Source organism: Macrobrachium rosenbergii, chromosome 5, assembly GCF_040412425.1.
Source record: "Macrobrachium rosenbergii isolate ZJJX-2024 chromosome 5, ASM4041242v1, whole genome shotgun sequence".
NCBI classification, from domain to species: domain Eukaryota; kingdom Metazoa; phylum Arthropoda; class Malacostraca; order Decapoda; family Palaemonidae; genus Macrobrachium; species Macrobrachium rosenbergii.
Genome location: NC_089745.1, coordinates 65590309 through 65602808, shown reverse-complemented (window position 1 = coordinate 65602808; position 12500 = coordinate 65590309). Strand labels below are relative to the sequence as shown.

The following is a 12500-nucleotide window of genomic DNA, read 5'->3' as shown; positions in this document are numbered from 1 at the left end:
AGATACATCTAAAGTCATTTCTTCAACTTCTCGCACTGCTTCCATAAAGATATTAAACAGCAATGGACATATCATATAACCTAGTGACAGATCTATTTTTACATCAGACCAATAACTGTAGTTCACATACGAATTGCTTCCATCATAAACACACGAATGTTTGTTTATACATACACACACACATACATATTATATATATATATATATATATATATATATATATAATCAGTAAACAAACGTCCTTTAATATCCAATTCGCTCTACCTGAAATAATATATTTTCATATATGTTGATTTTTTTTTAGTTGATAATGTTGTGTTTGGGTTAATGCGTCCACTGTAGTCCTGAGTTCTTGTCCTTCGCTGGTTCGAGCCACGGGACGACGAACTTATTATCAACTAAAAAAATTTTTCGGTACATATATGAAAATATATTATTTAGGTAGATGAATTGGATATTAAAGGACGTTTACTAGCTTACTGATTGTTATGAATCACGGTGATGTGATAAAAGTCATATATATATATATAAATATATATATATATTATATATATATATATATATATATATAAATGTTTATAAATGTTAAAAACGAAGCAATTTCGTTACTGTCATTTTACAAGTGAAATCCTTTAATAGGAAAAACTTCAAACTAAGACTTCTCTGAAACAAGGGGTGTAAGAAGGCAAGCTGCTATAACCATAACTCAAAAAAAAATTTAGCCCTGATCTCGGTAATTCCTAAAATGGAATATATATATGTATACATATATATATATATATATATATATATATATATATATATATATCAATATATATACAGTATATATATATATATATGTTAAAAGATATATATCGCAGATTTATATATATATATAAAAATCGAAGTTCATATACAAGTTCAGCAAACAAATCCTTTAATTTCTACCTCGGAAATAATATATTTTCATATATATGTTAAAGAGAATTTTGTTGATGTTTGTAAGAGGGGAATCAACGAAAGACAAGAACTCAGGACTACAGTGATGCCTTTACCCAAACGGCCAAAAATTCATTCATAATTATGTTTTTCAAACGTTGTCATGGCAGAGGTGAGTTGGATTCCAATACCTGAGTTCGACGGGGATCTGTAGGTGAAATTATCATCTTATTCACCAATTAACTACTGCAGTCCTGAGTTCTTGTCTTTTTTTAGCCCACGGGACAACGAACTTATTATCAACTAAAATTCCCCTTCGGTAACATATATGAAAATATATTATTTCCGAGGTAGGGCGAATTGATATTAAAACGTTTGTAGCTTAATGCTTGTGTGTGTGTGTGTGTGTGTGTGTGTGTGTGTGTGTGTATTAGATATATATATATATATATATATATATATATATATATATATATATATATATATATATATAACAGGGTTTTTATGGATCAAGAGAATCTAGGATGTTAAAAGACGATATATCGTAGATATGAAAAATCGAAGTTCATTTCAGCAAACAATCCATAATTTCTCTTCTAAAGAGAATCTTGCTTCTTGTTTGTACGAAGGGATTTTCGGTTGATCTTCAGCTTATGTTTTTCACAGTTGTCTCAGAGAGGACCAATCCAAAATTATATTTCAAATTAACTATCATTTTTTTTATAACAAGGATATGGACTTTCAAATGAAGTGCGTATAACTTTTCTGATTAGATAATGAAGCATCTATTAAATTCTGACATGGGAAATGACGTAATCCATATTAGTTGCATGATATCGAAAATTCATCGATAAACGAAAGTCAACTATCGCGTTCTTATCGATACTTTTGATCGTAATTTAATATCACTTCTGATTTTTCACTTTCACGGTAAGTGAACAAATTTCCTCATTAAAATGATCGATAACCCAATTAATTTTTCTTTAAAAATTTAGTTAAAAAATCAATCGATTAAAACAATACTGGAGAGCATACAAGGGATGATTATGACCGTTTTGGGTCCAAGTACGGTAAATCTTATTTATTTTTTATACGAAAGCTACTTACATACGTTTGAAAAATGATGAATGGCTTTAATCTACATAATATATTACTAAAAAGTCAAATGTTTAGAACGCCTGATTTACATTAATCAACTTCCCGCAGTAATGACAGCGGTTACATGTTAACGTCTGTTGTATTACACGGATATTTGAAAGATAGTTTTCATAACCATCTTTCAAATATCCGTGTAATACAGTTTAAATCTTTAAATTCAAGAATGACCAAAATATAACTACATTAACGGCCCAGCTGCGTAACTATGATATGTTGTCTTACTAAAAGTTTAAAAAAGTTCCTCGTTGGGTGAGTAGGTTGAGTTCTCGGCTAGCACTCTGCTAGGCCCGAGTTCGAGTCTCCGGCCGGCCAATGAAGAATTAGAGGAATTCATTTCTGGTGATAGAAATTCATTTCTCGGTATAATGTGGTTCGGATTCCACAATAAGCTGTAGGTCCCGTTGCTAAGTAACAAATTGGTTCTTAGCCACGTAAAATAAGTCTAATCCTTCGGGCCAGGCCTAGGAGAGCTGTTAATCAGCTCAGTGGTCTGGTTAAACTAACTTAACTTTTGTGTTTAGTACAAAAAAAAAAAAAAAAATTATGCGGATGACCTTTGCATAAAATAGCTCTGTCGGAAAATATTCAATCGAAACTGCTCCTATGCACTATAAATAATGACAGCAGGGAGTACAGCGATCACATTCATTGTTATTGTAGAATCTGTACATCTCAAAAGTATATACAGTAATAACATATGAAATATAATGCCATTCTACGACATTACGTCATTTGGAATATGTCTGCATGGTGCACTTATTCCTTATCATTTCCTACTGACATGACCTGCCACCTCAAGGAGTGTAAACACAAAGCGCAAATAGAAAAGTGCAGGTTTACAAAAGCTCAATTCAAAACAAAGGGCCCTTTCACACTAGGCAACTAGTGACCGTCACTAGTTGCCTAGTGTGAAAGTCTCGGGCACCTGCAAGCAACCAGTGACTGTTACCGAGTTGTGGAATCCTTCTCATCATCTCATTCGAAAAAATGTCATCATAAATTAAATTAACTGTTGCCAATTTGGTGTATTTTACGCTAGATCTAGAGTATTGACGTTCAATCTGGTGTAAAAAAATACTTCTAGTGTATAGTGTAAAAACCTAGAATACAGTAATAATTTCTGGTGTAATTTCTAGTGTAGGCTATTATTCTAAATTAAAAGCTAAAACACTTAGCTACTATGAGGAAAACCCTGGATTAGTCTTCTGGCCTACTGCATTTTTTTAAAATTCTATAAAATTTTGCTTTTCTAATACGGTACCCCAGGGAGAGTGTTAATGTATAAATATGCAGATCTAAAAGCATCTGTCCCACAGAGAAATTACTGATCCTTTTAGTTAGCGAATAGCACCCTGAAAACGGCAAATAAAAAGGCCACCCTGATGTTAAAATGAGATACAAAGAGGACGAAATATCTCTGGATTTTTGAAGTCTAAAATAGAAGTTGAGCATCAACAGTGGTCCTGACCACGCTTATTCTAGGATACTACAATGGTAAATGCATTAGACAGTAAAAAGATTCACACGTAAAACATTGTGTGATAGAATAAAGTCACGGTTATCTATAAATTTTGAGATCTTGCTTTTCTACGACTCGGCCGGTGCACTCACCCAGACTAGAAAAGTGATAGTGAAAAAAATTATGTGGATGATTAAAAAAGTTTCAATTAAATGTCAGATAATTATTACAAGCCATCTAATGAACAGAGCATAATTTACAAGTATGATGACGAATTTGACGTTTAGTTAGCGAATATAATAATAATAACGGCAAATAATAAAATGACTGAAAGATTTTTATATTTTCTTCCTGATGTTACAAATGAGATACAAAGAGGACGAAAGCTGATTACATGGATTTTTGCAGAGTCTAAAATAATAATAATTAATAATAATCTCATGACAGTGGTCCTAAGACCAATGTAAATAATTTTCGAAATATACATAAAAAAAAAAAGTCGATTCTCTCAAGAGATAGGACAATTGGTAAATGCATTAAGCTCTCCTTTTATATATATTTCTAAAATATATTTAATTTAACTATTGTGGAACTCTTCACCAATAAAATAATAATAATAATAATAGAATAATAATAATAATATCTATAAAATAATTTGAGATCTGTTTGTCCTCCCCAGGTGAATAAGCTGACAGCCACCACGATCAGCAAACTTGGGTTTGTCCACCTCGGGTGGGGGCAGACTAGAAACGGAGGCTAGGGGAGACATCCAACCTCCTGAAAAAACCTGTTTTCCGCCCTGGTTGGGGTGGATGATTAAAAGGAGGACAGCCCTGGGCTACGCGCACCAACAACCTTAATAATAATAATGATAATGATAATTAATAATAATGAGGGCACTGAACACGTGAAATCTATTAATGCCCCTGAAACCAAGCCAAGGAGTTGCATCCGTGGTTTTCTTGGGCACGAGAGTATAAAATGGGTTTGATTTTGAATTCTGGTGTGGGACCGTTGCAATGGCAAAATTTAATAATGGGGTTCAAATTTCGATGCTTTAATAATAATAGTTCCGAGGAAAACAAAATTATAGCGTAAGCTAATAATAATAGCAGATTACAGAAATACCTTAGTTTAATAATAATGAGCTGATTAAAGCTTTTGGCCCGAAGGATTAGATTTATTTTCTTAAGAACCAACTGGTTACCTAGCAACGGGTACAAATTTTGAACCACATTATAACGAGAAAAATTTTATCACAAAAATAATTTCTCTAATTCTTCAATGGCTGGTCGGAGAATCGAACGCGGGCCCAGCAGAGTTACCGAGAACGATCTTTCTGCTCAGCAGAGTTCAATAATAATAATAATAATAATAATAATAATAATAATAATAATAATAATAATAATAATAATAATAATAATAATAATAATAATAATCTCATGACAGCACGAGTCATTAAAATGGTGAAGAATTCCACAATGTAAATAATTTTCGAAATATACATACAAAGCGAGCGCTTTCGAGAACCGGCTTGATTCTCCTCAATCGAGAAGGAGATTGAGGAGGGGAATCCTGCAGGTTCTCGAAAGCTCTCCTTTTTATATATATTTCTAAAATATATTTATATTTACACTATTGTGGAACTCTTCACCAATAATAATAATAATAATAATAATAATAATAATAATAATAATAATAATAATAATAAAATCCTGAGTAGATCTTGTTTGTCCTCCCCCAGGTGACAGTAGTGGAGACATGACACAGCCACCCACGATCAGCAAATCGGTTTGTCCGCCTCGGGTGGGGGCGGGGTAGGTAGGGGAACGGGTGGCTAGGGGAGACATCCAACCTCCTCCCAGCAAACCTGTTTGTCCGCCCCGGTTGGGGTGGGGTAGGTAAGGGATCGGGAGGGTAGAGGAGACAGTAGCCTCGGGGTACGCGCACCAACAAGCTCATAATAATAATAATAATAATAATAATAATAATAATAATAATAATGAGGGTACTGAACACGTGAAAATCTATTAACTCCTGCCCTGAAACCCAAGCCAAGGAGTTGAAAAGAAATTTGAAACGATTCTTTCCGTGGTTTTCTTGGGCACGAGAGTATAAAATGGGTTTGATTTTGGCTCTGGTGTGGGACCGTTGCAATGGCAGGTGGCGCTTTGGAATTTCACCTCTCCCATCATTGTTACAATGGGGTTCAAATTTCGATGCTTTAATTTCCCGCCTGTGAAAAGTTCCGAGGAAAACAAAATTATAACGTAAGCTGTGCTAACATAACTTCAAGCAATTAACATAACTTCAAACAGATTACAGAGTTAACATAATAATAATAATAATAATAATAATAATAATAATAATAATAATAATAATAATAATGTGTAGTTTTTGATATACTGCTATAGGTTCAGGATGTTGTGTATCTCAAGCAATAAATCAAGTATTACACTCGAGAAAACAGTCGTTTTTATCCACACATTTAAAAAATGTGGCTGTTCTTCATATTCTTCAATAATAATAATAATAATAATAATAATAATAATAATAATAATAATAATAATAATAATAATAATAATAATAAAAATAAGTTATCCTCCCAATAAAAGGTAAATGGTTGTTAGCTAAAAAGGAAGAAAATAACTCAGTGTGAAGGGAGAAATTTCACGAAATGAGGTGGTTTACTATGGATCAGAACGATAAGTTTCACAACAGGGATATTACAGTTGAGAAGAAATAACAGAAGTAATGTAACAACTGCAAAAATGCTGAGAAAAGTCGGTATACTCTACAATGTATCACAAAATAACAAAGAGAGAGAATTATCCACGATATTTGGTCTTTTAACCTCAGCCACACAAAAGCAAACTGCACAAGAGTGTCACTAAGGTGTCAAACCAGCATCTCAATAAAAGCAAAATGGCATTTTACAAAGAGTATTCCTAGAAGATTTGGAACACTATATATATATATATATATATATATATATATATATTATATAGGAGATTATATATACACACAGTATATATAGATATAATTATACGTGTATATATATATATATAATATATATATATATATATATATATATATATATATATATTTATATATATATACACACATATATATATATAAATATAATATATATATATATATATATATATATATATATATATATATATAATGTATATATATATATATATATATATATATATATATATATATATATATATATATATATATATATATATATGAGAACTACATAAAACAGGAAAAAAAAACTAACTAAATCTAACAGGTCTTAAGAAAAGTGAGACAGAAGGTAAACGTAGTTACATGGTTTTACAAAGCATAAAAAATGGTCTCTAAGGGCAATGAAACTATCTTTGGATAATAATGTTCAGAAAACATTATTATGCAGCAAAATATTGCTTTTAGACAATAATGATTATAAATATATAATTTTCATTATCAATGTCTATAACTTAGATTTTATTAGTTAGTGCAGCTGTTGTCTTGAATTCGCACAGGGCTTTCAGATTTCTAGAAAATACTTTTTTAGACGACACTGTTTATAAACATATATTTCTCATCGTCAACATCATTACTACGATTATTCTGTGCTGTGGCTGGTATCCAGATTTGGCACAATATTTAACATTCTCCATAAAAATGTCAACACGAGTTGGCTACTCATTTATGCAATCTTCATGACAGCAAATTCATGCCATGTCACTCAAATCTAAGTAAGTCGACGCTAAACAGAGACCCGAGTATTCCGAGTCATGAAAAGGGAATTACTCGAGGGAAATTTAGGGGACTTGCTCAGACCAAACTTAAGACAGATATTCATGCAACGCATGAACACATCATTCCACGTGTCCTTCACCATTCGCCGAGCTTACGTCGAATCTTAATATTTCACAGAGAGAGAGAGAGAGAGAGAGAGAGAGAGAGAGAGAGAGAGAGAGAGAGAGAGAGAGAGAGAGAGAGAGAGAGGGTCTTGAGTCTTGAAAAACACATCGCTGAATACCGAAGTGATTTAAAGGCAGCGAACCAGCCTTTAGTTTCTGGGGGGTTTTATTAAACAACTGTCGAGAGCACGTTTTGTTTTGAGAATAAGGAAAACTTTTCAAGATAAATAAACTCTTCCACTGCCAGTGGTTTACTGATCACCATTGAGCCGGAAAGAGAGGAAACTACAGTTCATCCTTTTCTTTTTAGATTTCAAGATGCAAAGCCCATTTTCACTATTTTAATTTGATACTGACATAAAGCATCCGACAGTCAGACGAAAGCAACACCTATTCGACAATTTGAAAGTGCGAATTACAAAATCATGTGTTTCGGAAATGATTTGAAAATGTAATTTCTTCTTTCCGCGTCAAGCTCTATCTGGTACCGTTACGCCAAAGCTTACATGCTGCATAACACAAAAAACATTGCTCTCTCTGTCTGAGTGTACATTTGCGCACAATCATTTGCAATATAAACGCTTATGCAATGTCCTGGGCCACGAACGCAAAGATTCAAGGGCAAAGACTTGAGAAGTAAAGAATATTCACAAAAGAAAGAGAATATGCTACTAAAATAAGATATAAATAACTTCCCCACAACCGAATCAAATATTCTCGGACGGATTTCAAACAAACGTAACTAGCCAACTGGAAGAAAGATTGTCGTTGTATTCTCTGGAATATCATTTTAACTAGAAGCTATGTTACTGTCATTATGAATGGTATTGCATACATACTTTTGTAGCTAAAACCTATGTCAGTTTAAGGATGTGTCCATACTACAGAAAAACCTGTCATTAACACACGTTGGTACTTAAAGCACACAATCAAAAACAATCTGAGTAAAGGTAAAAGACTTTTGATAGTTTAAACAAGCTCATCATTTGCCAAAGATTCGTTCTTCAATTACGGTCGCCGACTTGTTTTCAACCCGTTTGTAAAGCGGAAGCAGTAAGTTACCATCGTGCTGTGTGGACGCACCCTAAAAATATGAAAGTGGTTTTGATGAAAAATTTTGATATACATGAAAAAATAAACGGAGAAACTTGGAGTAACGGAACTCACCCCAACAAGTCTAAAAAATGCCCACTCACTGATACAGAAAAGGCCGAAGCGTCGCAACATTCCACGAAAATGAGCTCGCATTTTCCACCCTGATCAGGCTGCGTGAACGTCACAGAAAAGAATGGCATCAGATTTTCTAATGCACTGCATCAAGGGCTTCAACACAGAACGGAATAAAGATGACTCATTCGGAATCTATGATAGCAAACCAGAAAGTAAATCCGGCAAGTAAGCATTTTTTGCTGATATCCAGTTGCCTCATGATGAAAATATTCTTACTGGACTTACTAATCCGCTGCATCAAGAATTTCAACGCAGAACGCAATAAAGATTCGGTAATCTATAATGCCAACTTTCACACATTAGTAATCTTTGTTCTAGTTCGGTTATTTCATGATAAGATGCTGTGCTGGCTTAGTATATTTTTTTCTTTTCTTCTTAAGTTATACTGTTTTTATCGGATCAAATTTATTAATAGTTCTTTTTAGCAGAATTTTATATATTTATTTATTTATTTATTTATTTATTTTAGTTATAGTTTCATTTTTCGTTTTTTATTTTTAATCAAATTTATATGTAGTTCTGTTTAGCAGAATTTTATTTTTAATAAAAATGAAAAGATCACATTTAGTATTCGGCGTCAGTGACCCAGGAAGCTGTAACGCCAGATAACCCACAATTAATTAATCAATCTCCTTATCGTTTTTTTTTTATACTAGGCAAAGACAAGACGAGACTATTGCGCTTGAATCAGTTCAAACAAAACAAGAGTCAAAAACATAAGCTGTCACGTAACACGGAAATTAGTATTATTTCAGTCTCATCTATTTATCACGCTTGACCAGGTCTCAAGTAATCATCATATCCGAAGATTTACCATCTCGGCGTTAATAATGAATCTTTATCAGCGCCAGATTTAACTAATGGAAATACACCACTGAAGATTGATACGAAATGCACTGGTTACAAAACTCCGTACGGCCTACCAAAGATCAAACTCCTGTTGAGTTATACATACATTTGGACTAAATTCTCATAACCACAGGATTCAAGTAATACTTCAGAACTGTAAAGATTCAAGGTACAAAATAATTTGTAGGCTTTTACACTTACTATATTATTATTATTATATTCATTAAATGTTATTATTATTATTATTCAAAATGTTGATGCATTTCACGAAAATACGTGGAAGTTGCTGATCCAAATGTCTCTGAAACACACACCGTAATTATAACCAGAAGGGTTTAAATACAAACATTAAAGATCAAAAATAAAGATCCGTAGTTGATGAAGCCGATATTAAATGGGGTTTGGTGCAATAAGCGAGATGAGTTGATTGGGCATAAGTTTCAAACAGGGCCTTCATATAACGCACATACATACATACATACGTACACAAACATTATATATATATATATATATATATATATATATATATATATATATATATATATATATATATATATATATATATAGTGCAATATACTTCAATATATCAATATGTATATATATATATATATATATATATATATATATATATATATATATATATATATATATATATATATATATGCATTGTAAGCGCAATATACTTCAATTATTTTGTATAAGATATTGACTTTCTGAATATTTTTCCTTTTTTTTTCCAATAGGAATCGCATTTCTACTTTATAATATACGTAATGTAAATAATTCTTGGAACGACATTGCTGTTGCTGCCAATATTCAACTTTGCATTAAGATTCCCTGATTTCATTATTCGCTTTGGAAAATGCCACACAACGCCCTGCATGGACTAATAAGCAGTCGCGAAATGGCGGCCAAAGCTGGAAGAAGAGGATGTTAATTTCCTCCGCCCTTAATTATCTCAACCCCTTCTTGGAAATCGCCTGCTTTTTCACTGAAGAATGTAAAGCAGTTTCCGAGACCTTCAATCCCAGCCATCATAGACCTGCCATCCTCTCAGGCGCTTAACAGACAGACTTCTTAAGTCACTTTCACCCTCAGCACGATATTCAGCAACGGCATGAGGGTGGGAGGGAGTCGAAGTGCTGCAGACAATACTGCTCAAGAATGACATCCGCTCGCGACAAAACGGTTGAAACTTTTATGACAAGAAATACCCGCGAACGATATTCTTCGGCTATTTCAAACCCTACTTATTACTGACAAGTAGCCTACCCCCTATCCAGTCATCACTCATTCGTTGAACAATGTAATTTATTGATGATCCATTTAACACCAGGCTGACCCGGAAACTTTCAAGAAAATTTCAAGAGGAAGCAGCTATGAACAAGTCTGTAAAGCACTATAATCTACAGTTCTCACTACATGACGTAAACCAGATCCCCACACCAAGTTCCTACATCTTCCAGACAGTGCCGAACCCATTCATGAGAAGAATCCCCAAACCTTTCCAATTCTTCTGTTATCTGAAGCCAAAGTATATCTTAGTTTAAACAGCTCTCCTAGGGGCTGGCCCGAAGGATAGACTTATTTTTACGTGGCTAAAACCAACTGGTTCTCCTACAGCTTATTGTAACCGAACCACATTATGGAAAGTGATCTGAAGCCAAAGAAGTCTCCTATTAACTACGTGGCAGTGACTAGAAATCCTATGTGGTTCATTTGCTGCTACTCCAGGAAGACGTTCTCATCATCCTTCTCCTTTAGGTAACTGTCAAGAGAGACCCGAGTGTTATGAAGCATCAGAAACATCAGAGAGAGTTTTGTCGCTGTTATGAAGGCATTGCCATTTCAAATTTCACACCTTAATCAACCAGACAGTCAACTTCGCCTCTACAAGTAGAGTGAGTTTGGCTTCGGTGAGGATATTAACCTTTTGTCCCAAATCCAAGTGGTAACCCTTGAGACTGTTATTACACTATGACAAGTCACTTCTTGAAAGCCCTGGGAACACAAACCCAAGAGTCAGCCATTATCATTTAGAATCAGCTACCTTCAAGGCAGTTCAAGATCAATGCTAGCTTCTCATGCAAATTTTTGTTTAGTTGGCCTATCATGTGACAAGTCCCATCTGACGCTCTCATTCAGTTACTGTCTGCTGTAAAGTATATATCTAATTCTGTGGCACTCCAAAGAGCAAGTGAACGTTGTCTGATGTTATTTTGATGCACATGATTTTATTCACATAAAATATCTGTCTTATTATTTGATGTGCGTTTTACTTGTGTTATAACATTGGTTATTTAAAAGTCGGTACTTGAGCAATCTTCTTGAATTACTAACATCAGGAGAAGAAACCAGGCATGTCAGGATAATATCATCAGTGGAAAATCTAACGAAAGATGCATCTAAATACACTGTATGCATAGAGTGTGCATAAAACGTAGAAACCTTTATAATCGGATATAGTATGATTGACCGATTGTGTTTGACTTGAAGTCCTTGTAAGTGTGGCTGAAAACAATGCGACAGATTTAGGGCTCAGTGAATGACAAACATCCTGAATACCATTTCAGAGATATGAGGGCATGTACCACAGTCATACAGAATAAATTTATTTCTGGGTTAATTCCTGGCTGAATTCTGATATTTTCCGTTAGATGCGTTAATAATTTAAGATGTCCACTGGGAAAGGTAGTCACTGAATGTTCATGAAGCTGTCGATCAATTTCAGCCGTTGTGATCTTGTTCCAAATATTTAACAGGTTATTGTGTGAGTAATTTCTTGAGCAACTTGCTCATGCAAATTTGACGTCATTTCATTTACATCTAAGAAATCCTTTAATTTGTTAATGTAATTTCAATGTTTTTTACTTAATTTTTGGGCATAATTCATTTTCTGAATAAGCTTGTGTGACTCTTGGTAAGTCTGTTTGTTGGCAACCGAAATTTCGTAAGTTATTAGATTTGTT

General features: G+C 33.5%; 1 protein-coding gene across 3 annotated transcripts in view; it reads right to left on the bottom strand.

Moving 5' to 3' along the window:
* The window catches only part of LOC136838859 (galactosylceramide sulfotransferase-like), a 237676-nt gene that overhangs the window by 112823 nt on the left and 112353 nt on the right, over positions 1-12500 (bottom strand). The window contains exon 1 of one of the 3 annotated variants that reach the window (XM_067104517.1): positions 8620-8742. The exons of 1 other annotated variant lie outside the window; for it this stretch is intronic. In XM_067104517.1, coding sequence (XP_066960618.1) covers positions 8620-8700 — 81 coding nt within the window. In that variant the 5' untranslated portion in view covers positions 8701-8742. Of the gene's footprint in view, positions 1-8619; positions 8743-12500 lie in introns of those variants that run through there. One more of the 3 variants, XM_067104520.1, reaches the window with a different exon arrangement.